At 37.2% G+C, this 27,780-nt stretch overlaps 1 protein-coding gene across 1 annotated transcript; it reads right to left on the reverse strand.

Moving 5' to 3' along the window:
* Nucleotides 1-370: 370 nt before the first annotated feature.
* B4GALT6 (beta-1,4-galactosyltransferase 6) lies at nucleotides 371-27,720 on the reverse strand. The gene is made up of 9 exons (XM_041399311.1): nucleotides 27,107-27,720; nucleotides 11,666-11,782; nucleotides 11,203-11,316; nucleotides 6,872-6,996; nucleotides 6,248-6,364; nucleotides 5,248-5,435; nucleotides 2,905-3,027; nucleotides 1,974-2,075; nucleotides 371-716 (listed from the first exon to the last, which is right to left on the reverse strand). The coding sequence occupies exons 1-9, from the start codon at nucleotides 27,219-27,221 to the stop codon at nucleotides 569-571; spliced, it is 1,149 nt and encodes a 382-aa protein (XP_041255245.1). The 5' UTR covers nucleotides 27,222-27,720; the 3' UTR covers nucleotides 371-568.
* Nucleotides 27,721-27,780: the final 60 nt, after the last annotated feature.

Genomic DNA, 27,780 nt, shown 5'->3' on the forward strand with positions numbered 1-27,780 from the left:
TAACCTTTTTATAAGCATACTTACATTTTACACTTGTTCTTTCATGCTAACAAAAACATTCCTATAGAATTCAAACAAGAACACACTCAAATACATACTGAAGCATAAAATATTGAACAATTGAAAAGCAATGTACACACATTAATTTACATCACATATTTACAAAACACATTTTAAAAAGAAACAAAAGCATTCATTTAAATATGAGGAAGGGCAGTTTAGTATAAAAAATTCCTGGAAGAGGCCTCTGTTCTTACTTCCAGGGAAGCTACAAGTCTATTTTCTGCAGTTTATTTAGTTGAGTAGTTAAGATAGAGAGTATGAAGAATGAAGGCTTGAACAGTAGTCTCATGCTGTAAACATCTGAGTGGTAGCTGCTGGCTTTTCCTTCAGATCAAAATGCATGGTACATACAATCACTTCTCACCCCAAATATGCATCATCAGTTTATCAAAAAACTCCAATTCTAAGCTGTTTTTTGTTGGTTTTGTTTTGTTTTACAGTGTTTATCAGTAGCTTCCAGTGTTATAAGTTTATTCTGGTAGGATATCTTGCCATTCCACTTCCATCAATAGTCTCTAACAGGAGCAAGTTCTGGTAGGAGGTTAACAGTTATATTTTTATACAATCTACTGACAAGTATTTTAGGAGTATATGCTAAATTGTTCAACCCATCAATATACTGACGTTCTCTGGAATACCTCAGAAGTTTGTATCTGCAGAAGGAGTTGGAAGAAGAAAAATGAAAAAGATTTGCAAGAAACAATTCAGTTGTTGTTAGACATGATACTGTGACAGTCATTTAATTTTCAAGTATACTTTAAATTCTGAAACTACTTTTCAGACCCTTGAAATCACCAAATAACCTACCTTAGGTTTAAAAGTAAGCTTTTAAAGATTTTTAATACGGTTAGATTTTATGGTCACATATGCAAGTTAACATTAAGACTAAATAACAAAGGGAGCATTCCATATGTACACTTTTTATGGTCCTAAACTGAATAGATTTTGAAACATTATTCAATTTCTTCATGTTCTTTTGCTATAAAATTCAACTGAGGAGAACAGGGAAGATTTAGCAATCTCCACTATTCTTCATTATACATTCAAATGTCTGAAATTATTTTCATTTCAGTCTTGAGACTCCTGCATTTGCAAACATCTGAATTTGAGGTGATTAAAAAAATGTTTCCCTCCCCCAGATTATCCATATATACATTTTAGTTTCCTATAACAGATTTACTCCTCTCTACTGTGCATGTCTATAATTTTATTCATAATTCAAAACTATGAATAAAAGAGAAAATGTGTTCCCAGAAAAAAAAATCCATTGATGACAGAATTGAGCAGTATTTCTAGTTACCTGAAAACACATATCATAAACCCTTCATTTTGTGCTTCACCTTCTAAATTTTATGTGTAGCTCATCTGCTGCATTCTGGTTTCTATTCCATTCCAGGGCAGCCAGAACCTACAGGCCAGTTTAAGTGTTTTGTATCTTTGTAGGAAAAGAAAGGAACCCCAAAAGAAAAGGTTTAAATCAATGTATGCAGGAAATGAGAAGACCTGTATCTCAAAAAATAATGAAATATGAGAGAAGAAACCAATCCTTGAGGAGTTTTAAAGTCAGTTTTCATGCAGGAGTCCTTTGCCCTAGCTGCACTGCTTCCTTTTGCCAAATATCCAAAATAGGCCACTAATGGAGCCCTGCCAGCACTAATGCCCAAACTATTATGGAACAACAACATTATGGATCAAAGGTTATGATGATGGTATCTTCTCATATGCAAATTTAGTCTCTCTCTTGGTTAAATAAAAAATATCTGAACAGCAAATGTGTGTTTAAGAGAATACAAATTTTAGCACCAAAGAGGAAATAACACTGATGAGAACTGCTTGTTTGTATGTGTGGATGCAAGAAAAAATTTTACATCTTTAGCTGTAATATTTGAATATTTCTCTGTTTTTCTTACCGTCCTAAAAACTGGACTTCTCCTCTGTGGTGATGAGGAATGGATTTGTACTTCCCTAAATCGCCTTCTGGTCTTGTTACATTGTATCCAGCATAGTGAACCCTGCAGTATAACATATAAACATTTGTAAAAACATCTTCTTACAACTTGTCATACAAGTTGAAGTGAAAAATACACATCAAATATTTTAAAGCTATGTCTTTATGTTCACTGACATTCTCTTCCTAAAAAACCCCGCAACATTCCAAATCCAACAACTAAAAAAGCTGGCAAAATTAAGTGCAAAATAATAATAATTTCATATTTAATATTTCCTGCTTGTTCCAGCATAAAAGCATGGAAACAGCAAAAAAAATATAAAAACAAACTCGTCCTTTAAAATATATATCTTTATCTATAAAACTCTAAAAAAACCTCTTTTATCTATAAAACACTTTATCTAAAAAACTCATGCAGACATTTTCAACAGCTCAGTTAGAACAGTTTAGACTCATTCACAGTGAGGAGTAGGTAATGCCTGAGCAGGGCTGTCCATTGTCCACTCTGGGATTACCAATATACTCACAAATTAACCTCTCTCTCAAGCACTGCCCCTAAGACATGGAACTCATGCTTACACTACATGTCTGTGGGGTGGTATTTCATAATATTAGCAGTAAGAGTGATGCAATGTGCTTAGTATGGTTACCTGTTGTTATATCTGTTGTTACAAGACCAAGCTCTTAAAAACCTGCTAGTTGTCCCCAGGCCAGGAAAAAACAACATCATACTTATTCCTTCAAATGGTATATTCTGACATTTCTGAAGCAAACTATGTAGAACTTGTCCATTGAAAACAAATTACAAAACTGTAACAAGTGACAGAGCAAAAAGCACCTAATTGGTCTCAAAGGGTGGATGGTACAGAAAGATCTAAGCACTCAAAGCTCACCTGTTCCAAAGATCATCATCTTCTCCACCCCATCCCCAAAAGGCATTTGGAAAACCATTGATCTTCTTGAATTGTTCCACTGTCAGGCCACTTACACCACCAAAGAACTCATTGTATGGAAGGCTGTAAACAAAAGACAAATTCTATATTGTTAGCTGAACTTTGATAGGTAAGCTTATTCTAAGCTCTGCCTCTCTTTAAACAATACCTTTCCAAAAAAGCAAGAGCCCCAAGCTAAGGACATGATCAGAGGCTGAATGTATTCACCAAGGGAAACTGGTTCATGGATTGCCAGCACTAAGTAACTTATACCAAGCTGAACAAAAGGTTTGCAGTATTGTCTGATTTGCATAAAAGGTGCTCTTAAAATGTAGCTGCAATTAGTATCACACATATGAAACAAAAGTATACCAGGAATTTCAGATGGCTGATTTAGACTCATAGCTGAAGTGTTAAGTGAAGCCCTCAAACTATTTACGTTGACACTATTCAACTGAAAAACACCTCTTCAAACAAATGAAAAAATACAAATCAGTAATGCATCAATTAAATAATTTTAATTTATGACTACATTCTACAGAACTGTTAAAACTTGAGAGAAACAGTTTAACAGTACATATGAAACAGTGAATGGCATGCTGATTTAAAAAAAAAAATACAGGTTCCAGTTTTTAAAAGATAAATTGTGAATGAAAAGGATCTACAGGCTTTCCCCTCAATATTCAACAATATTTGCTAACAGATATAATTAAGCAATAAGCAGTTGGCCAACATGAACAGCCTATCCATATAACATGCTATGCCACAGACAATGTGATTTCCAGTCCTTCAAACACTCTGTCAATCTAAAAAAAAATTAAAACATTTAAGTGTATATATTTACTTCTATCAATATTAACTTGCATTCTTAACCCAGAAGCTGCTGCAGTAAAGTAGCTTTCTTTCAGAAGCAGCACACAATTTCATAAAACAAAAGTCTCTCAGGAGACACTTCCAAATATGGAACCTTCAAGGAGCTAAGAGCATCTACAAAAAGATTTACCATTGCTTAGGACACAATTGCCACACTGAATAAGTCCAGAATGCACAGGGAAAGAAAATAGAAATAGACAATCATGTAATTCCTGATCTCTGTGGAAATACAGGATTCAACCAAATGTTAATAGCATGTGGAGAAGGTTGCAATTACATTTGCCTTTCAACATGTAACCAAAAGAGTGGGTGTTTTAACCCCCGTCCTGCCTCTCAAAAAACCCCACATACATACTTCCAAAATAACCAACAAAAAAAATATTGCAAACCCAAAACCAAACCACCAACCAAAACCAAAACCAACTGAAATATGACAGTTAATGGGACTTTCTGAGGTTTATTTATTTTTTTATTTTATAAATCTAGTTTCATTTATACAAAATTTATCAATTTTGCAAATACTTACCTATGTAGACATTATATAAATGCATTAATGTTTTATAAGTACATACAAAGTTAGATGAAATCTCTTATTTGTTCATAGGTGCTAACTTATTTATTTTTAAATACACATGAAATCTTTAAACATTTAACTGCTGATTGGTTGACAACCTGAAGTCCCGACACAGAGCCATGGTTTCAAGGCATTGCTTTTCCTCTGTTAGTTGACCAGGTTATCAAGTTGATTAATTTCACAAATAATGTCCAAGATAGCAAATAGCTACATGCAGCAAGCTATAAGCTACCGATTTCTGTGAAGTGACTCCAAGAATGTCATGAGACAGCAGAGTGCTAAGAAGCAAGTGGCACATCATTAATGTAAACTGACAGAAGAGAAAGAGGTAAGAAAACTGCAGGTCCCACTACATTCACCAAATGTCAATAGAGAATGAGAGAGAATATACAAAATGGTCTAGCAGTAAGAAAATATTCAGTTTAAAAAGCAGTATGAAACAGAAATAAAAGTACATTTATCAGAAAATAAAGACACTTTTCCTGTGATATTTTGCTGCAGATCATCTGCTTTTCTTTTGTAATATCCAGTAGAAGTGTTTATGTAGCCAAGAAATTTCTAGTGAGTTAGGTAAGATTTTCCCCCTTGACATACAAAGCCTTTTTTTTTTTCAAGATCAACCTCATGGCAACAAGCTCAACATTGAAAATCATAAATTATATATTCTAATTAATAACACATCAAATGTAGAAACTAAATTTAGATCTTTATTTTATTAACTATTCCTTTCTGCAAATAGCATAGTAGGAGGCTGCTTTGTTGTTTTCACCTACTATATATACATAGTATCAAAAAATTCATACTTTTAAATATTTCTGAGTATTTAAGAAATAATGTGAATAAAACTATTTACTTACATGTACATGTATTTGTCCAGCTTTGCTGCAAAATGGCGTGGCATTTCTCCACATCCATAGTAATTTCTATCGTTTTCAGGTAAGTGATCCACATCATGGAATATTATGCAGTCCCAGACAGCATCCTTCATAGCCTCTTTGAAGCCAACATTAAAGAGCATTGCACGATTAAAAGGTTGTGTACCTGTCTTCATAGAGAAAACAAAGGAGACATTGTAAAAATCAAGAAACAAAACTTTCCATACTACGAGAAAAACATACTCTAACACACACACACACAAAAAATTGACAATGATGCCTCTTTTGACCGGCAGCTCACACTGGGTTGGCTGCAGCTGAGGATGGGGTTTGCCCTCCTGGCTGCCAGGGCACACATTGCTGGCTCCTGTGAGCCAGGAGTGAGCCTGGCCCTGCTGCCAAGCAGCATCCCCAGATCCCGTTGTGCAGGGCTGCTCTCCAGGCACTCCTCTCCCAGTTTACACTTGTGCCTGGCTTTACTCCATCCTAGGTGCAGAGTCCAACATTTTGACTTATTACATTTCATCCCACTGATCACTGTCCAGTGCTCCAATTTATCTAGAACTCTCTGCAAGGCATCCCATCCTTTAAAAGTCGACCACAACCTCCCAGCTGGATATGATCAAGAACTTGCTGATAGTGCATTCAGCTCCCTCATCCACTGAACATAAGGCCCTGGAACCGAGCCCTGAGGAACACTGCTGCTGACCTACTTTTTTGCCTTGAAAACTTACAACTACAATAGATTCTAAGAGGCCAGCTTATTACCTATGAAATATCAGGCTATATTTGAAGAAAAGCATTGTGTATCCAGGCACTGCTCAAGATGAGGAATGGAAATTGAGCTTTCCTTTTTCATTTAAAGGAGTAGAAGAGTGGAGTAACAATTTTTAAATTCTGGATTCATTCAAACCTTGGTAAGAATATCAAACCCCTTTTAGTAAGGAATCTTGAAAGTCACCTTTCAAGTAGATGCTGTTACCTGTTCAACAACATAGAAGGCAAATTCCAGCCGCTGCTTCTGCAACATAGGTATCAGATGACGGAAAAAAATTGGAAGATGCTCGTGACGATTCCGAAAAGGAATAAGGATAGCCACCTTCATTAAAAAAAATAAAAAAAGAAAAAAGAAAAAAGAAAGCTATTATATCAGCATTTTAAAGTTTTAATTTTTCAATACATATCCAGTTTCCTGCGGCTTTTCAACTTTTACATTTAAACTGGCTGTGTTTTACATGTTTGCTACCCCTAGGAAAGTGTGCTGAAAATTTGCTCAAATAATTAAGAAAAAATTTTAAGTAAAATGTAAATAAGATTTTCCTTTTATGTTCACTTGCTTCTATACTTCAAACAACAGACACATAAGACAGATTTGCATCCATAAGATGAAATGTTTAGTAACTACAGCTAATGAACCTTTAAAAGTTCTTCATGGTCCATTTCAAATTTTTCTCCTAGCTGAAGTTTCTTCTTGCGCACAGATGGCACACTACAAATACTATAAGATACTACATATATAGCACCAAAGACTGAGTGCTTGTAATGGTAAATTATTCTTATATGCCAACAAGAAAAAATAAACCAAAACAGAAAACCAGCATCTAACCTTCCACCGTGGCTTACAGTCATTTGGTTTCCAGTGTCCTCCTGGTTTAATGTCTAAATCTTTTGAAAACAGTCGTTGAATTTCATCAAAACTAATTTCACTCATATTAACATCAATAAGGCCTCCTAAAGAGAGGAAAAAAAAAACAAACTTATATGTTAATTTCAATTAAGAAAATTGACCTAATGCTACAAGGAATATAATGGACAAATGGCATCAGAAATTTGTAGTTACACTACCTACAGGAAAAAAAGAAACTATTTATACTATCCTCCTAATCTTTAATTCTTACAGAATGAAGTTTTAGTGTTTCCAGAAACAAACATTCCTTCCATAAAACCCATAAACAAAATACTAATTTCAAAGGACACAGAACTAGCAAAGTAATTTGAATTCTGCATCTCTTACAGAAAATTTGGGTTGCCTTTCATTTCAAGTACCACTGTTAACAATTCTACATCATCTGCACTACTGAACCTTTACTCAGATTCTGTGTGCCTTCCTGCTCCAATTCCACATTAAAGGAAAATGTATCATCACTACATTTAACAAACTTCCTCAATTTAAATTTTAGATTATTTGTACATTTCATGTAGAGTCTTCATCCACTAATTCACCACAGTTTGCTTCAAACCAATTAATAGCAAGGGGCTGGATTTGAGAATTACCATTGGTAGAACTAATAACCCCAATGGAAAAGGCATTTGCAAAAGGCATGGAAGTGAAATTCAGTAAGTTATTGAATAATGGCCACGATATGATTTGAAAAAAATCAGGTTGGTACCTACTATGAGAAAATATTAACATTAGTTGACAGCTGAAAGTTGTCAGTTGTTAGCTTATGCATGTGTAAAAAGTTCAAAACTGGAAATAATGGTTCATAGTAAATACCCTCAAAAGCAGAAAAGAAGCAAGAAAATCTGGGGAGAAGACTAATGTAATACGTATTAACCAGAAGCTCACGTTTTTCTTCGGCAACTACTACACTCTAAATCATCACATAAAAATCTTGCAAGAACTTTCTGACAAACACCACAAAATATTCTTATTTTTGTCTACAAAGTTAAGTATTTTGGTGATAGAAGGTTTAAAGTCAGTCCAAAAATCACTCCCATTTTTTCCCATGTGTCCATACACAAAATATCCTATTTGTGTCACTAAACTGACTAGTTATGTAAATCTTTTGAAAATACTGAAATTTTTGGAATGCACTAGGAATAACTATTGTTTTCAGAAGAAGGTAGAAGATACTGCATGACTTATTTTAGTTTGGGATATGATTAAATAAAGTAATACTTGCAAATGAAGAAGGTAACTTTTTTAATGTAAAATCATAGGTGAAAAATTATCAACAACAGTACACTATGGAGCTATTTCAAGAGAAGATTTAAAGAAACCCATATTAATTTAATTATTTTAGGAAAAAAGGAAGCTGGCAGTTGCTAAAAAACCTATATAGACAAACACTAGAACAGACTAGTCCTACAGAGATTTAAATAAAAATTTTAAAATAATTAAAAATAAAAATAATTATTTTAAAATAAGCTTAGATTATCATAATGGCTGTGTCTGAAATTCTTCAATAACCCAAAAAAGAAATCTTATGAAATACAGAATCAAGGTCAATCAACAAAGAACTAGTATATAAACATGTACAAAATATTTTATTTTTAAATTAAAAAAATCAATTTCAACTACCAAGACCAGAAAAGCAACAAGAGCCTTTCAGTCCAAATACAGAATCTAAAAGGAAAATAAAGATAAATAAAGGTCAATTACTACACCAGAAAGGGAAGGAAATAGCACATGATGTGACTCAGATACCTCAGTATTCTGAGAAAAGTTCAGATGTGATCAGATGACTGCAGAGTTTAAATCAGAAAGAAACATCAAATGGTAGAACAGTATTTAGATAAAACCTTTAGATAAAGGTGCTTCTAGTTCCATGAGACATGATAAATTTCCATCCAAAGTGTTTAAAAAGAAGCTATAGTAAAACCTGAAGTATTGGTACTACCAAAACCACACAGGAGATGAGTGAATAGAAATCAGCATTTTTTCCCCTTCACTGGTGGGGAGCAGGAAAAAGCTCTGTGCAGCTATTTACAGTGCACTGTAAATAGCTGCACTTTGTATTCACTAGTTCCATCAGTGTCTAGTAGGCTGCAATAAAACATGTATACAACCCACAAAATAAGAAAGCTGAGAAAGCAAAAAACATCTTGAAGAAGAAAATCAGAAAAAAAAAAATTAATTCAACAAATGAGGTAGACCCAGAAACCAATAAATTAAAATTAATTTAAAATAATAAAGGATTGTTTCTTACTGAAGGAAAAATGAAGCATGCACAACAAAACAAGCAATACCTGGCTATGCTGCCAGGCAGTTTTACAGTTTGTAATAGATTGCACATTAATATGAGCCAGCGCAATGCAATTGTACAGAAATAGAAAATCTCATCCTGGAATGTATTAACTGCTGCTATGTGAAAAAAAAGAGAAGTTTTCCAAAACTAATTTGTTTTGTAACCAGGATTTAAGCCCGTTATGATGCTTTAGAAAGAAATCAAATTAAAGATAGTCTACAGTGCAAAAAATTCAAGAATGACAAGAGCTTTAGAAACTATGCAGTCTAGAAAGGTTGGGATTATCAGCTTATCTACAAAGGAAAAGACATTCTTGCACTGCATCTATCTTGAAGAAGTGTTTTGTTGTATTGAACTCCCAGATTCAATCTTACAGTGTTTTGCTTACAAATTACAACAGCACTGCCCAGCCAGTGGGCAGTATAACCTGTTCTACTGCGTCATACAAAAAAGGCAATAGCTGCTCTTATTTTAAGAGCATATGTACTTGGGACCAAATATGATTTTACCATGCCCCTCCCTTTCATGATATAAATTTGGTTAAGTTGATGAAAAGAAGAAAAGATGACTTCTATAATAACCTTAGACTAATTAAGCATGTCAAAATATACACGATTCAAATGTCTTTCTTCCCTGGCTATCTCACACTTCCTACAACATTTCATTAAATTAAAAGATCTTCAGAGATCCTTTATTTAGATTATAATTAGAAAGAGAGATAATGATTAAAATGCCATACATGGAAACCAAAAAGGGAAACACATATCCCTTGGTTGAAAAGCAACTTATCCAGTGAATTATTTTCTATTAAAATTATTATTTCCCTATTAAATTAAACAGGGTAGAAGAAGTACAGAGCAATTACTAACAAAAAAAAAAAAACAAACCACCATCCACAAAAAAAAGGTGGTAAAAGGAGAGTGGCAACAAAGAGATCTGTAGAGAAACTACTGGTGAAATTACTTTGTTTTGAACTAATCTGACAGAATTCCAACTGCCAGATCCCTTGAAAGTGACATTAAAAATACTAATTTATGTGCATTTTTTAATCAGCAAAAACATCACATCCTGTTTTTCTAATTATCCAGATTTGCCATTTGCAAACCTTTTATGTTTCCAAAAGTAGCTAAAAAATATACTACTGAAATAATTTGGTTTAATTTGTTTAGCTGTCCAAAAATATATAAAAATGTGATTTTTAAAGTCAAACCCTATGTCTGGAGGGAAAGAGGTTTAAATAAGGATATTATCACACCATGGGGCTAATTACTACCTGGCTTAAGACAGTTTTCTTTATGATTTAGTTTCATAAGCAACAGCAACTGATCTATACCTTTGGCTCCATGTCTGTATGTTTAAAATATAAAACAAAGCTTAGAATCTGACATTATTGAGAAGAAACACAGGTAACATGCACTGATTTGGTTTTCTTCAACAGATAAACTCAGTTAAGATTAAAAAATTATAATGGAATCTAGATTATCCTAATAAAATCCACTCTTTTTCTTTGAAGAAAAATTGATCAGATTTTAGTTCAGCTGCCAGCAACATTTTTTGGTATGATATGGATCTGAACTGCTATATTAGATATTTAATTAATTGCTCATGCTGAATGACAGCCCACAGATTAAGTCAGGTGTCTAAAAGACAAGAGGTTAGAATTCTGCAATACATCACAAATAACTTCAGAAACTGTGTGAAATTTTCTCTCTTACAAATCAGTAGTTCAATTATTTGATTTCAAATCAGTAAAGGTGATTAGTAAAGAGACCAAAACTTCAGTAACTCATTAGTTACAGGCAAACTTCTGCAAAGCATCATTGTGCATTATCAGATGTATTTTATTCATTAATTTTTGTTATATACTTAGACTCCTTATGATTTTATTTTATATTAAAATAATTGTGTTTTGTTTAAAATACAATTTAATTTACTAGGTAAACATTAAGATCACTTTAAAACTTACTCATGTAAGGCAGCTTCTCTGGACAAGGCTGGTAAGGAGAGTAGGTGAAGTTCTCTGGAAGATACATTGTTGTTTGAGCAACACAGTCACTAGAATTGTTTCCTTCAGGATAATCTTAAAAAGAAGAATTGATTTTTGTAAAAACCTGTATTATCCACTGAAATTGTAAGATATCATCATGCAGGTGAGAGCATTAGTTTTTAGTTCCTAGCAACATGATTTTAAAAGCATTTTATTGCTCTAGAGGAATAATAATTAAATACAAGTATCTTTGTTACAGATAATAGATATATTTCCTACTGACGTGAACTGATAAATAGTAACTATTTGACCTTGACTCCAATTTCAGAGAAGTAGGATTTAGGTATAAGTTTTCATAATCGAGCTATGTCATTAATGATTGGCTTTTTAAAAAAATTTTTAAAAAAGAGGTCTTTTAAAAAGAAATAAGAAATATTCTTACCTGTGCCATTCAGTGTAGTATTTTTGTTAGTGTACAATCTTATCATGTGTCCTATTGTTTTTACATTTTCTCTCAACATTATACCACGAGCTTGCACCATAAAGAGATATGTGTTTGCTGATAAAACAAAAAGCAATTTTGAATTTGTATTAAAATAATGTATTTCCAAATTATTTTAACATACATCTACAATGCGTTCAACATTTTTTACTGTGTTTGAATCCATGGTCAGCAAACAATAATTCCTTGAGATGAAGGTCCACACAGTGAAACCTAACAGCAACAATAGAAAATAATAACATGGATTCATAAACATGGCTCTGTTCAAACCCAAAAACTGCAGACTGTCAATAGCCATTTTATACATCAGTTTCATTTTTCTTTAACTAATAAAAAAGCAACTGAGAGTGACAAGAAAATTCAATTTACCAATAAAACCATTTTCATATGTAGATACATGTCTCATATTTAGATCTACAAAAACATCATTGATATTTAGGATAAAAAAACTCTAGAAAATCTTCTAGTCACATAAAAGGGCCCCTTTTTTACTCACTAGTTAACACAACTTCCAGTCAAAATGTACTGTTTATTCATTCACTCCAAAAACCTGCTTTGTTATACAACTGTTACAAATCTCTGCCAATCTCAAAGTATTAATGTTTTATAATTATACATGAAATATTTATTATAGGCATCAAGGGTCAGTAAATCAACATTCTGAGTAATTAAGTGACTCACTAACAACAGCAGCATTAAATATTTCTCTGTCTCAATCTTGCACCTAAAGCCCCAGATATGATCTCAAGACATTTCTTTATATTTGACAGAAGTTACTAAGGTAGAAATGAAGCTGCATTTATATCTGAGTGAGCAAATGCCTACCCAGAACAAAAGAGCTCAAAAAATATTGCAAAGGGAAGGAAAAATTTCCATTACAGAAGGTAGAAAAGAGGGTCAAAGGGATCATCTGTCATTTCACCTACATTAAGCACCCAGTTATGCAGGGAATATTTGTCTCCCTGTAACTCATAACAACCGCAACCAAAAAATGCTCTGCATCTTTGGGGGAAAGAACTAAGCATACCAGGGACAAAAAATAAGTAAAGAAATTAAAGAAAAGTTAGAAAATTATCTCAGGAACTCCATCAAATTGCCCAGCACCAGTGGCATGACACAAGTAACTCCAGATCAACCAATAACTTCTTATAGCCCAACACAGAGCTGTATAAGGGACTGGGGGCATTTCCAGAGGAAAACACAGTGATTAATTCCACCACATTAGCAAACTACCAACACCCATAAAAATAAAAAAAAAAAAACAGCTTAATCTTTCAAGGAATAGTATTTCAAAGTCCTACAATAATGTGTTAATTTTTAAATGAATGAATGGGGGGATTCTCCTGGCTTTCAAAGAACTCCTTATTAAAACAAGGAATATTGACAGCTAAAAGAGGGACTCTGAACATGCTAGGTGCTGTGCATGGCATGTAATTCTCAAACCCTTGACCAGCATGACAAACTGCATGTGTTAACAAGAGTTTACATGAATGTAAACTTACTCAGCTGCTACAATCCTGAAGTTGTCTCAACACCTTCTGACCACCAAAACAGAAGCAAAACAAAACAAAAATGCTACAACCTTGGCCTGACAACATGTAGGAAATTCCAGAAGAAAGATTCTTACCAGGATTCAAGACAACAGATAACATTCAGATTTCCTTACACAAAAATTACACAAAAACTTTGCTAAATTTTAACCCAATTCACATAAAGTAAGACACTGAGGTTCCAATTGCTTCATTCCATTTGTAGTTTTCCATTCAGATACTGGGATTTTTAGGGTGTCTCTACTAAGCATTTCAAGGAATCTGTAGAATTTGTGAATTCATACATGAAGCTACCTAAACAAGCCTCCTCCTTTTGGAATCAAAAAAAAGGCAATTTGATCTGTTCCTCCAAGAACAGTTATTTACCTTCAAACAATTTCAAAATCCAAGGTTTTCCTGAAAGTAAAACATGTGTATATTTGCCTTTTAAATAGGGCAAAAAATTCTTAACAAAAAATTTCTTTCTGCAAACTTTAATATATTTTAAATTGGTATCATCTTTTCCCCCAAATAAGTTTTTTTTTCTCCCATAGGTACAGCTCTTCTCTTCAATATCTTCCTATTCCAACACTAAAATAAAGTGGATTTTTTAATATAAATCCGTTTGTAAATACTGATTTCACAGCTAATCTCTGGAAGATTCTGTGCTTTATTCTTCTTTTTAATATGATACCAAAACCTAAAGTCACTTGAATTTTTAACTCTGCAGAAGGTTTATAGGGCTTTCAGCAGGTATACAGAAGGATATATAAGGTGTGGTAGGTTGATGTGGCTAACAGCTAAGTCCCCACTCAGTTGCTTGGTCACTCCGCTGAAGTGAGATGGAGGAAACAATAAGAAGGGCAAAAGTCTTAGGAACCTGATACAGTAAGGAACTGAGAGTAAGTATTTTCAAACAAGTCCACAACAAAACCAAAAAGACATGTAAATGTTCTCAATTTTTATGGGAAATATTATTGCAGTCCAGATAATGTATACATAAACCTTGGAAAAACAAGATTTTCTGCAAAAGCACCTACATCTTGCCTTTAGTGAAGTACTTACCCCTTCTGACACAGAGGGGAAAATTCGAACAAACACACAAGACCTTTGTGAAGGTTAGAAAAGGCATTTGTCTCAAAAATAGACAACATGAAAAGACATAATTGAAAAAACCCAACCAGGTAAAGTCTGCTGCCACCTTGGCTTAAGTATGCAAGAGCTGCTCTTGCTGCCAGGAAAATCCAACCTTGCCATGATTTTATCATGTAATTCCTCAGTCTACCTCCTCTTGCTTAGCTGCTTGTCAACTCACTATCCAACTTAGCACCAATACAACAGGAATTAATCAGGAATGAAACATTCTCTTTCTGGGCAGTCTTTTTCGTACTACCTGGCTCTCCATCACAATCATAGGTACAAGGAGTTCAGATCTCCTCAGTTCATTCCACTATCATACAGCAGCTGCTTAGGTAGCAGCAGATGCTTGAGCAGCCAATTAATTACGTCAGAAGCTAAAACATCAGGCAAAAATCAAAGATATTAATTTAGTCCTAAAAATAAATCTCATCTACTGGCACAGGTTTGTTGGCAAAGACCTGTGAAAAGAGCACAGTTCACGGGTCACATCAACCAGCAGCAACAGCAACAAAGTATTCAACCCTGGCAGGCTAAAACAGCAACAGAGAAACTCAGCTTTTCTTCCAGTGGGGTGGGGGATGACTGACAGCAGAAGGCAGCCAGATAAAACTCCAGAAGGTTCCTGGTGTGCCCTAGTGGCAACTTCCTGCCACAAGTGCCAGAGTCAGTGAGGGGAAGTGATCTGCAGAACCTCATACCTACCAAGGAGGAGGGGTTCACTGGGGATATGAAGATCAAAGGCAACCTTGGCTGCAGAGATCATGGGATGGTGGAGTTCAGGATCCATGGGACAGGAGATGCAAAAGAAAGCTCACAACCCTGGACTTCAAGAGAGCAGACTCTTCAAGTATCTGTGTGGTGGAATCCCATGGGATAAAGCCCTCAAGTGAAGATAGGGGCAAGAAAGCTAGGTAATATTCATGGATAATATCCTTCAAGCTTACAAGAGATCCATGTCAACAACTATGAAAACAGGTAAAATGCCAGGAGGCCTGCATGGATGAACAAGGACCTCCTGTGAAAAAAAAACAAACACAAAAATAATTCATTGGGAGGAAGCCATCACAAGGAATGCAGGAGGGATACAGAAAAAATACCTGGGCATCCAGTGATGCAGTTAGGAAAGCTAAAGGCCAAATGGAACTGAGTCTGGCCAGGGACATCAAAGACAAGAAGCATTTCTATAAGTACATAGGTAATAAGAAGAAAACAGAATAATGTGAACCCACTGCTCAATGAGAAAGACGCTTGGATAAGTCTGCAACACTGAATGTCACCTTTTCTGTTTTTATTAACAATACCAATATTCAGAAAGTCCAGAAACTCCCTGAGACCAGTCTAGAGCAAGGAAGTTGTACTCTTGCCCTTGGTGTGGAAGACTTAAGCAAACAGGACACATGTTAAGTCCGTGGGTCCTTACGGGATGCATCAAGTGCTAAGGGAGATGGCAGATCTCATTGCACAGCCACTCCTGACCATCTTTGGTTGATCATGATGAGTGGAAGAAGGGCCTGATGACTAGAGGAAAGCAAATGTCACTCCTATCTTCAAGGAGGAGGACCCAGAGAAATACAGACTGATCAGCCTCAGCTTGATCCCAGGGAAGGTGATGGAGCAGCTAATCCTGGAAACCATTCTTCAGGTACATAAATGACAACAAAATCATCAGAAACAGTTAATCAACTGGGTAACCTTCTCTGATGAAAGATACATAAGGAATAAGCAGGGGTCATTGTCTACCAGACTTCAGTAAGGCCTTCCACACTGTATCCCATAAGACTCTCATAGACAAACTGTTGATATACAGGCTGGCTAAGCAAACGTTGAGCTGGATCAAAAGCTGACTGACCAAGCCCAAAGGGTGAGGTCAGTGATCAGTGATGTAGCCAGGGGTCAATACCAGGTTCATTCCTGTTTAACACCTTCATTGATTACGTGGATGACAGGCAGAACATAACCTCACAAAGTTTATTTATGACACAAAAATGGGGTAAGTAGCTGATATGCCAAAGGGACATGCTGCCATCCAGAGGTACCTCAGCAGGCTGGAGAAATGTGCTGACATGAACTTCATGCAGTTCACAAAGAACAGTGCAAATTTCTGCATCTGGGGAGGAACAACCCCAGACAACAAAGTATGCTTAGGGACATCCTACTAGAAAGCAGCTTGAGAGAAGAGGCTTTGGAGGTACTGGTGGATATCAAGTGGAACATGAGCCAGCAATGTGCTGCAAAGAAGGCCAACAGCATCCTGGCATGCATTAGGAAAAATGCTGCCAGCAGGTCAAGTTGATCCTTCATAGCCTTCACTCAGCACTGTTCAAGCCACACCTGGTGTAGTGTCCGGTTCTGAGCTCCACAGTGGAATAGGGAACACGGACATCCTGGAGAATATCCAACACCAGGCCATGAAGAAGACAAAGGGACTGAAGCATCGCTTCTATGAGGAATGGCTGAGAGAGCAGGGATTGTTGCGCTCAAAAGAGAAAGCTCAGGGGGCACATTAATGTGTACAAAGGGCAGGTGTATATGTACACAATGTATATGAAGGGAAGGTGCAAAAAGGGACAGAGCCAGCCACTTTTCAGTGGCGTTCAGGGACTGAACCAGAGGCAGTGGGCACAAACTGAAACACAGGATGTTCCACCTGAACACCAGGAAACACTCCTGTACTGTGAGGGGGACAGAGCACTGGCACAAGCTGCTCACAGTGGTTGTGGAGAATATCCTCAGAAATATTCTAAAGCCTTCTGGACACGGTCCTGAGCAACTGGCTCCAGGTGGCACTTCTTCAGTAGGGAGGTTGGACTAGATAATCTCCAGAGATCCCTTCCAAACTCAACTAATCTGTGATTTTTTTTTTTCTGCTTTTGTCTTTCTGCGTTTGTACCAACCATCGCTGTCACAGTGCCAGGCAAAGCACAAACCGGGAAGGCAAAATTTCACACATGACCAAAGAAAACATCTAACAATGTAACACCTAGAAGCAATTTTATCCATATTCTTCTTATTTCACTGTACATGGTTCACAATAAGTAAGAAAGAGAATTTTTGGCTCCAGAAACATAGAATCCAGGCTGCCACACAGTTTACAGGTTAATCAGATGGAAAGTGCAGTGAGGAATATAAAACAACACACACATATAGTACACCTTGGAATCAATACTATACTCAGTGTTCCATCTCAAGCAACTGCAAGTGTGAGCTCAGAGCTCATAACTAATTCAGATGAAGTTTTCCTATCAATTGACCCAGATCTGCATCAGCAATCATGAACACACAGCCACATGTCAGTAATCAAAAGTCCTGGTTTTAGGGCTTTATATAAAACTCATTCTGATAACACATTAGGGCATTAAAGGGATCATCCTGTATTTCAGAGGAATATTAAAAGTATCAGATGAATCATTTTTTGTCTCAAATTATTTATAGCTCACTAGTTATTAATAGTTTTATGTGCTAGACTGTTGGGGGGGCAATGCATTAATTCTAACAGTATAAAAAAAGCTGTAAAAATGGCTCAATGTTTTATATCAGGTGGCTTTTTGTTATTTAGGTATTCACTTGAAGACTATTTACCCTTTTTTTTTTTTTTTTTTAAGAAAATTATATAATTCACAGATCACTCTCCATTAGGGAATCAAGCTCCTTCCAAGCAGTACACCAAAAATCAAAGCACTTCTCACAATACTGCATTAATTTATCATCCCACAACTTCACAGGAAAGCACAAGACTCATTTTTATACAGAAACTTAATAAGTTATCCTACTGTACTCATACACCAAAGCAAAGCCAAAAAATATGCCACACACTTAGAAGTAACCAATGTACGACAGGACAAGTGAATTTGAAACCGGGTCAATGACTGATATTTTGAACAGGACTAGGAAGTTAGAAATGTGATTACTTTAAAAACATAAAAAAGTATCCATTATTACAAAAAAAATTATTTTTAAATGCCAAACAAAAATGAATAAACTTGGAGGCCACAAATTTGATTTTTAAATGCAGCTTTTATTCTGCCAAAGCAAAACCAGAAAACCAAGGCCAAACAAACCCAACAACATGGGAAAAAGCATTATGTCTAGAATATTTTCAAAGCAATTAGCAAAAAGTTAACATGCCAGACCTCAAAAAAAAAAAAAAAAAAAAAAAAGATCTATCATCAGAGCAGTTATAACAACATTATACACTTATCTTTCTGGGAAAAAGAATTGCCAAAAAACTCAGATAGGAAATATTTCATAGAGAACCCATGGATTCTGCAAGGTCCAAATGCAGTAAGGACAGCTTTACACAGAATGGGTCTTGACAAATGACCACCGCCCCTGAAGTTACTCATCTGCTAGTCAACAGTTTTCACTGGACTTCTGAAAAGCACATTCAACACATTGCATAAAAATTGGTATGGATTCAAACAGGTTAACAGAAATATCTCCACTAGTAATTGCAAATGGGGAATCATCTCATGGGAGCATTTCTAGAACAAGTCCCACATGGATGTCTTCTTATCTCAAGGTTATGTGATATTGTTCTCAGCAATACTAGAGTTAGAAATACATTATTGGCAGAGTTCATGCATGGCAAATTAACAAAGAAGTGTTAAAGATTAATTCTATCATTAATCTAAATAAACATTGAGATTGTTTCTGAAATATCACAGTTACAATTCTAGGAGCTATAATATTTTCTGCAGGATAATGACTTCAGTCTGTGAAACTAATTCATTAAACAATTTAGCTGTGAAGGACAATACTCCAATAGAACTGCTGTAACTGGTTCCTATTCAAAAATGGAAATCTACAACAAACATCAATAAATACTATTGCAAGTGTCCAACTTCCTTGGCACTGTATTTATTTTACACATTTGTTGTTAATCAGAAGTTGTTTTTAAAACAGATACAGCAGCATAAAAGAAAAAAAAAAACTTTGTGCCTGGAAATATATTCTTTGCTTGATTTGTTTTTCAGTATTCAGTAGCAGTTTTGCACTATTTGTAAAATAATAATAAATCCAATCTCATTTCACAGAGATAGTGAGACTGCGTTTGAGCCTGTATATGTATACCTACTTATAAGAAAAATATCTTAGAAAGTCATAAATCACCTCAATCTGTTGAAAAAAAACCAAAAGCTACCAGTACTTCTGGCGGCTAACAGTGATCATTCGAATGGTGCAGATGGACAAAACTGTATCAGCTACAACAGAGAAGTCCCAAATTGGTTCTTTAAAACTTCAGGCAACCTCTGTATACTCACTGCAACAACGGATATGTCAAATGGATGAGTCCTCTGACTGCAAGTCTGAGGAATTGGATAAATATCAGTTCACTGTTTATTGGGAGACAGCAAATAAGGGGATCTCCATTTACAGTGAAAAAAATTGAATCAAAATTTCTTTCCCCAGCAGTAGTTTTAAGAATGATAAAAGATACAATGTTCAATATAATTTCTAACATATTTGATACTATTCTATCCTCCCAGGCTATTAGCTGATTTTACAGTAAACTGTAGAATAATTCAATAAATGCACAATGAACTGAAGGTAAAGAAGGACAAGCACAAATCTAAGAAAGTGAACTGACCATTGGCAATACCTTGCAAAAAAGCATCTTTTGTATTTTAAAGTCCTGAAACCAATCTCTGCACTGTGCTCACAAGAATCTAGCACTGGATCCCACACAAAGCATAATCATTTCATGCTGCTCCCCATAATACGATTGCATAATTTGAATACAAAAGATTACTTAAGAGTAAGAGCTATAGAAAAGCAAGTAAAAATAGTCACTTATAGAAATAGTCTTATTAATCAAAAGCCAGTAGATAAGCTGTCTTTCACCACAGACAGGTGTGGAAATGCTTAAAGCTTTGGCCCTGTCAGTAAGGCATCACAGTTCAGATAAATGTCCCCAGGGTATACAATCTCTCCTTCTCAACCCATGAGAAGAATGCATTCAAATAACTGGCTGGCTTAAGTGAAAACTCATTTCACATGAGGCCTCATAATTACTTTGTCCTTGTGAAGTTAAGTTAGCTGCACACCATAAGTAGTACCTGGTCTTTTTCTGTTTTCTGACTAAGAACAACATCACAAAATGAATACTGATTGAAATCTTATGCAGGCAAGTTCTCTGACTAATAACAAGTAATACCTAAGGGCTTTAGGAAAACTATCAGATAACAATTCAGAACAACTGATTCAGAAATAAATATGCATGTTTAGTCAAAGTTAATCTGCTGGTAAAAGTGAAAGAGAGTCATGAATGACAGGACTACAATAATTTATTCAGCATCAAGTGCTAGGAATGACTGTGCTGGGCCAACATAACAGAAAAGTCTTTGCATCTCCCAGACCAAGGCAGAAAATGTATCCATGATACTGCCTGAGTTCAGTGGGTTCAAGGAGCTCAAGCGCTTAGTCAGAATGCTGAGGAACATTTGATCACTGGAAACCAGAGATCAAGCAGAGTGTTTAAACCTCCACTTCCCCTTTGCAGAAGAGAAAAAAGTCCCTATTAATCAGAAAGTAAACTACAATTTCACAGGTAAAGGATTGATGATAATTTGTGGAACTCAAAGGAAAAACTGCAATGCAAGCAAGAAGACCACTGCAGCTAATGAAAGTACTCCTGCTCCAAATGAAGCCTTTAATAACAGGTGAACTTTAATAATGGAATATAGCTGAAAATAGCTTCCAAAAAACAACCAGTTCTGTAGTATAGGCATTTCCCTGCAGAAATTATGAAACAATGGGACAGACAAGTTTTGTTTACTGCAGAAACTTGTAAGAGACCCATGAGAATAATTCCCTAGAAAGAAATAAAAGAAGGCAATAACAGGGAAAGAAAAACACAAACATGAACATCTACCACACCCTGCAAGACTCATCAGCCTTTTATCAGATACTTCCACACAGCATTAGAAATGAGCAAGTTGTATAAGCTCTATTTCACTGCAGCCCATGAGCTGCAGTAGATATATACACAGGCTCTTTTACAAAACCCTCAGACAAGGTATTACCAGCCACCTATCATTGTGGCAAGCACAGTCAACAGTATCCTACCCTGTACTGGCAACAGTATAACCAGCACATCGATAGGAGCAACTCTTGTCTCTTCAGCAGCTTTTAAAACCCTGTTTGGGGTACCATGTCCAGTTTGGGCATTCCAGTAAGAACCAAACATTAATACCAGAACAAGCCCAGAGGAAACCTTCCAAAATTGAGCATATTATGTACAAGCAGAAACTAGAATAAATAGGTTTGCTTAGTCTGAAATAGAAATGGCTGAGAGGAGGGTGCTTTTTTGTTTTGTTTGGTTTTTGCTGTTTTCAGCAATATAGTATTCTTGTAAAGAGAATATTCTTGTATTCTTGTAAAGAGAAGACTAAATTGAACACATTAGTCGGTCAAAAGACACAAAGCAATGAACATAAGGGGGCATATTATGATTACATATTACAATTTTCTCACAGTTGTCTGACACTTGAACAGGTTTCCCAGAGAGACAGCAAAATCTCCATCCCCGGATTTATTAAAAAACTCAAGTGGACACAACCCTGAGCAATTTGATCCAGTAGGATCTGCTTTCAGCAGGAGGTTGGATCAGGTGACTTCCAGGTGCCTCCGCCAATCTAAATTATTCTGTAATCAAACAGCAAGTCTTTAGAAATGCCACAACTGCCACAGATGCCAGGAACAAAGAACACCAGCACAAAGGCTGTGCCCATATTTATGGGCTCAGCACCTGAAAGCCATGATAAGCATTTATCTTGCTGATAGCATTTTCAGCACTCTTCTCCATTTCCGAACAAGTTCAAAAAGGAGTGATATCATTCTTCCTATTAGGAAAACTAGACTAGTAAGAGGACAGGAAATAGATTTATATAAAATTGTGAGCTAAAACCAATAGAGATGATTCCAAGTTCCATGCAGGCTGCACAGCTGCCTTTTGGTTAGGATTGACCAAAAAAGTAGCAAGATTTTAATAAAAGAAGCAGAAGACCACAAGAGAGAAAACATTAGCTGTTTTTTCCTCTTCAAACTCATTTCACCCTTCAGGATTCTTAGTTACTGATGTCAAAGCAGACTGCATCTTCTTTCATCACTGCACTGTTTCATAACCAGTTCTTATTTGAACTGCATAGGTCATTATGTCCAAGGTAGACAAGCTAGAATCACAGAAAAAGCAGAGTTGGAAAGGACCCATTAGGATCATGGAATTCAACTACTGACCCTGCACAGGACCCTCCATGAATGTCACCATGTGCCTGAGAATGTTGTCCAAATACTTCTTGAACTCAGTCAGGCCTGATGCTGTGACCCCTTCCTGGAGAGCCTGTTCCAGTACTCGAGCACTCTCTGGCTGAAAAACTAGATTGTAATTGACTACAATATGGAGAGCTTTAAGATACTTTTCCTATCAGTCTGGCAAAGATTCTCTGCTGCAACAAGACAGAAAGGAATAACCCAGGGATGAACAAGGGATCATTTTCTGAGCTCTGTTATGTCATCCAATGTAATTTCAGTTATAATGCTGAGAGCAAATAGGAAAAACAGGAAAGAAAGAAAAAAATTGCGTCTTGCAATACTCGGTTTGGCAGTGAAATTAGACCAGCAAATGCTCTCCCTTGGTCACCATTGCCTTGTTAATGTGTCTTATTCTCCTAATCTTTGGATCCTTTCTGCAATGTAAACTCGAACCTACATATGGGTTCTGGATAGTTGTCAGGACAAGACATAGATCATTTGAGTCCCTTTTATTACTACTTTTATCTATAACACTGAAAAATACCTATGTTGGTGCCAAATATTCCTGCTCTTAGCTAGCTTCTTCAGCCTTTAATTAATACATGAATACTTGCAACTTTCAATGAAGTTGCAGAATCATAGGCTATTAATTCAAGATCAGAAATTTCAGTTTCTGCTTTTACCAGAGTAGTTCATTTTACAAAATTAACTACTGTCACAAAAGTGGTCATTATGGAGAAGCAGCACCTCTTATCTGCTTTCATCGAATACTTGAGACTATCTCACAGAAGTGTCATTAAACATTTAAATGAAATTTTTAAATTTTAAGCATTTTAAATGTTTTTGACCATTTTAACTTGCCATCCTATCCATTAAGGTTTTCCTCTGAAACATCCACTGAATTAAACAGGAAAAAAATTAAATTATAAAAATAGTTGTCTTCTCTAATAGTTAGAAATCAATCTGCTCTTGTGTTTCAGCTCCTCTGCCTATCAAAAGACTACCAGGGTGCTGAGGTAGGGTTGCAATCACTTCTATCTCATTCAATCATCTGTGCTTACAGAAAAGTGAAAAGCAGGCATATGAACAATCCCAACATAGTATATGAATTCTTCTTAACCATTTAAACCATACATTTTTATATTAATTGCATATATGTCTTCATCTCAAAACACAGAACCATGTCTGAAAACATGAAAATGTGGTTTTCCTTCCCTTGTATTCTGAAGTACATGGAATAATAAAAGCTTCTGTTTCCCAAAGAACTAACATTCTCAGAGGTCTCTTCCAAAAACAAACAGAAGAGTGATATTATTCCAATATCTGTAGATATGGTGCAAATGAAAACTTGTAAATATTAGACAAGTAATTAAATACCTTAATATAAGTAATTATGATTTCTTTCCTCTAAACAAATTGTCAATTATTCAAGTTCACCTAAACTCCAATTGTTACAAAATTTGCAGTTTTGTCAAAAAAAAAAAAAAAAAAAAAAACAGTAATGGTATTTTCTAAATAGTTTGAAGGACAGAGGGAAAGTGACAGTGACCTCTTCGAGAATTCTTTCAGTGCGAAGGGCTTACAAGCGTAGATGTATTTTCCCTTTGATAAGCCATGAATTGCTTCCTAAGGGGATTCCCACTCCATTAGCCCACAAGAATTCAAAATTTCAATCAGCTTTGACATCTTACAAAACCATTCTGCTGCATAACTCATGTATTTTTCCTCTCCCACCTCCCAGTACACTGCTGCTCCATAAAACATTTGGGAGTCCAACTTCTGCCTCTCTTTTCAGTTCCTCGGACCACCACAAAGAGAAGCCAACCACAGAACAGCTCCAGTTCTCTACAACACAATTAGTATTTTCTTCCTCTCTGACATCATGGCTTGTAGCTTGTTGAGGAAGAAAATGTTCTGGTGAACTAAAATATCTTCAGTAAAACACATCTGTACACTTAAAATTGTGACAGATCCCAACCATTTATGACTTAGATGCAGAATATATGTCATGAAAAGCTGCTAACAGGTAAGGTGGCTGAGCTTCAATAAGCAACCTTTAGCCTTCCTCCTCTCCACACACACAGTCAGCCTTGACTTTGATGCATCTATTTCATTACACACAGTAAAAAGGTGCAAGTACAGTGAAATATTCTATCATAATATGCAAATGTCATGAGCATACAGCATATTATTAGATGAATCATCTGCCTGTAAACTTGGGTGTTCCTAAGTGCTTTGAGGATCTTCTGTTCTTACAACTTACATTTTCACTATAATGCCAGGAAGCTTGTTGGTTTTTAGATAATATCTGACCTTCTGTCTCTCCATTCCAGACAGTAACGTTTTAAGGAGCAAATTCCTGGGAAATCAGCATTACACCTGCAGGCTGATAGGCTGAGATATAAAACTTCCTTACTGCCCTTCACCATTTTCTATATTATCATCCCCAGGATCCTTCTGACCAGCACAGCAGCATTTCAAGATGGACATAAGAAGTGTCACAGACAAGGAACAACTTCATTATTGCAGGGTTTTGACTTAAGCTGGATGAGCTCACAACACCACTGGATACAGTTAGGGCAGCACAGCACTGTAGATGGAAAGAGCTGTAGTCTCACAAAATCATGTAAGTACCCAAGATTTTTGCATTGTTAAACCACATCTTGAAAGGGCCAACTACAGTATTTGTGTCTGAGACAACAAGAGGGACTAGTTTGAATATGATTCTTTTTTCCCCTCAGGGTTGATCAGATCTAATTAACCTACACCAAGAACACTTTTGGTACATACTGTTGATTTCATTTCATTCCTGGTACAAAGGAAACTGAACACATACGTAATTCCCAATAGCTGAGCAGAAAGATTAAGTCAGAAATTTAAAGTCTCATCACTAAAGGCTCTGATTTTGAATAAGGTACTGCATAAGCCTTGCTAGTGAGACAATGTTCTTCCTAAAAAAGTACCCATTGGCAAGAAACATTTAAGTAACAAAGTAAAACTACAGCTGCATATATTATGTTAGATGTTATAAGTTTCACTTATAAAGATGTAGAAACTGCACTCTGCTATTTAAATCATGTATCAATTACTTGCAATTAAGGTCTACTTCATATATGTGTCCTGCACAAGCATCTCAAAGATCTAAGATGTCTAAGTGGACATCAGCATCATTCTCACTTGGAAGACTACACCAGATCCCTTTCAGCAGGAAAACAGTGACAGACAAGAAAGTTCAGAACTCTAACCCTATAAATATTATATATTTCCTATTTTTAAAACTTATTTGAACTATTTGAATAATTGGCAGACTTGTCAATATTGTAGGAAGTACATCAGTAAAGGACAACCACGGAATGATAGGTGAACTATATAGAACTATTTAAGTATAGAAGCAACAACTGCACCTTGAAAGTGTTTTCAAGTTAAATAGAAGATAGTGAACAAGAGGGAGCCAAATAGCATAAAAACACAATCAACAGGAAACAATTCCTGAAGATTCAGGTCACACCAGTGTGGACATTTTGTAGTAATGACTGCAGAGAGAAGTTTTAAGCACTAAGGATGAAGAGAGAGATGATTTTGCAAGTATTTAGGTAACACCTGATAAGAAAGGAGATGCAGAAAAATGTAGCAATGTTCCCTGAGGAAATAAAGGAAAACATTCCCTAATCAAGGGACACCCAACACAAGGAAATCCCAGAGAGTACCATACAGGATACCACTGGCCTTAGCTCTGGGGTAATGCTAACCAGTTCTAAAAGCATCATCCACTGAGAAAAAGCCTGATGGTCTCCAGCAGAAGAGTGAACAGCAGAAGAGTGAACTAAGGAAACCAGCACATTTTTTTCGTTTGTTTTAGAAACAAACTTGCACAGTTATTTTATGAAGCTTCTTCCAAATCAACGGTTTGTCTTCCTCTGAAGTGGTTCCTTCAGAAGTGGAAGAGTTACCAAACTGTAAAACCTGTGAAGAGAGAGAGATCCCACTAACAGAAGTAAAAAACAAATATTCAAACTGGTTTTCATTTTTGTTCACACGGGCTTTATTATTAATGCAGTTACTAACAATTTGAAAGATTAATACACTTAAGTGACTCCAGCAGTTTTGCAGTTCTTTCCCAATTCATACCACTGCAACACGACGAAACGCTGAGCCGCTTTAGTGCCTCACTTTGCCAGCCGGAGAAGCAAGGGCAGCATCCACCTACCTCACGATGGCAGATGAACCTTCTAGAGCGTTTGATAGCAGCAGAACAAAGATGCGGGATCCGCGCACGTTACCGCCGCCCCCGCCGGCCGCCCCGACCCTTCCCGGGCGGGCGGGATCGCGCTCCGACAGCCGAGCCGCCCCTCGCCCGGCGCCGCCCGTGCCCTCCCCGCCGCGGTGACAGCCCGGGGGAGGCGGGCGCGCCCCCCACCACCGCCCTCACCCCCGCTCCCCGAGGGGGCGGCTCCGGACTCACCGATCCCGGGGGCCACATAGATGAAGTAGAGGCAGGATGAGGAAAAGGAGAAGAAGAAGATGAAGGCGAGCATGGAGCGGTTGGAGACGCGCAGCGCCTTCCGCAGCAGTGGCATCCTCCCGCCGCGCCGGCCGCCGGCCGCTCCGCTCAGTCCCGGCGAGCCGCGGCGGCGCTTCCTAGGGGGAGGCGGCCCGCTCCTCCCATGGATCGGGCGGCGAGAAGGTGACGAGGGGGCGAGGGGAGCCCCCGCCCTCCCTCCCGGGGCGCGGGGCTGGCAGGGGCAGCGGCGCGGCGTGAGGAGGAGGGCGGGCGGCGGCGCTTTGTGGCCGGTCCTGCTGGCTCCTCGCGGGCGGCTGGAGCGGCGATGCCCGCCCGCCCCCGCGCTGCGCCTCCGGGCGGGCTGAACCGCCGCCGGAGGGAGGGGCCCCCTTAGCGCTGCCGCGGGGCTCGGGGAACGCTCCCGCCGCTGCTCACATGCCGCCGGGCGCCGCGGCCACCAGCTCTCCCGCCTGCAGTCCCCGTACTAGCGGCGGCGGCGGCCGCGGCAGCAGCAGCATCCCCGCTGCGGGCGAGCAGAGTCACCTCCGCGCTGCGCCCGGCCCGGCCCGGCCCGGCCCCACCGCTCCCGCGTCTCCCCGCACCGGGAGGAGCCGCGCGGCCGCTGCGGCGGTTGT

The sequence above is a fragment of the Onychostruthus taczanowskii genome, unplaced genomic scaffold (genome assembly GCF_017590055.1).
Source record: "Onychostruthus taczanowskii isolate IOZ18803 unplaced genomic scaffold, ASM1759005v1 scaffold16, whole genome shotgun sequence".
Taxonomy (NCBI): Eukaryota; Metazoa; Chordata; class Aves; order Passeriformes; family Passeridae; genus Onychostruthus; species Onychostruthus taczanowskii.

What these genes read in the sequence shown, in the direction of transcription:
- B4GALT6 (XM_041399311.1), bottom strand. Translation starts at nt 27,221, where the DNA reads ATGCCACTGCTGCGGAAGGCGCTGCGCGTCTCCAACCGCTCCATGCTC. An exon ending in ACTGTAAGCCACGGTGGAAG is followed by an intron (nt 6,365 to 6,871) that starts GTTAGATGCTGG and finishes TTTTTAATGAAG; the next exon opens with GTGGCTATCCTTATTCCTTT. An exon ending in CCTTCTATGTTGTTGAACAG is followed by an intron (nt 5,436 to 6,247) that starts GTAACAGCATCT and finishes TTCTCTATGAAG; the next exon opens with ACAGGTACACAACCTTTTAA.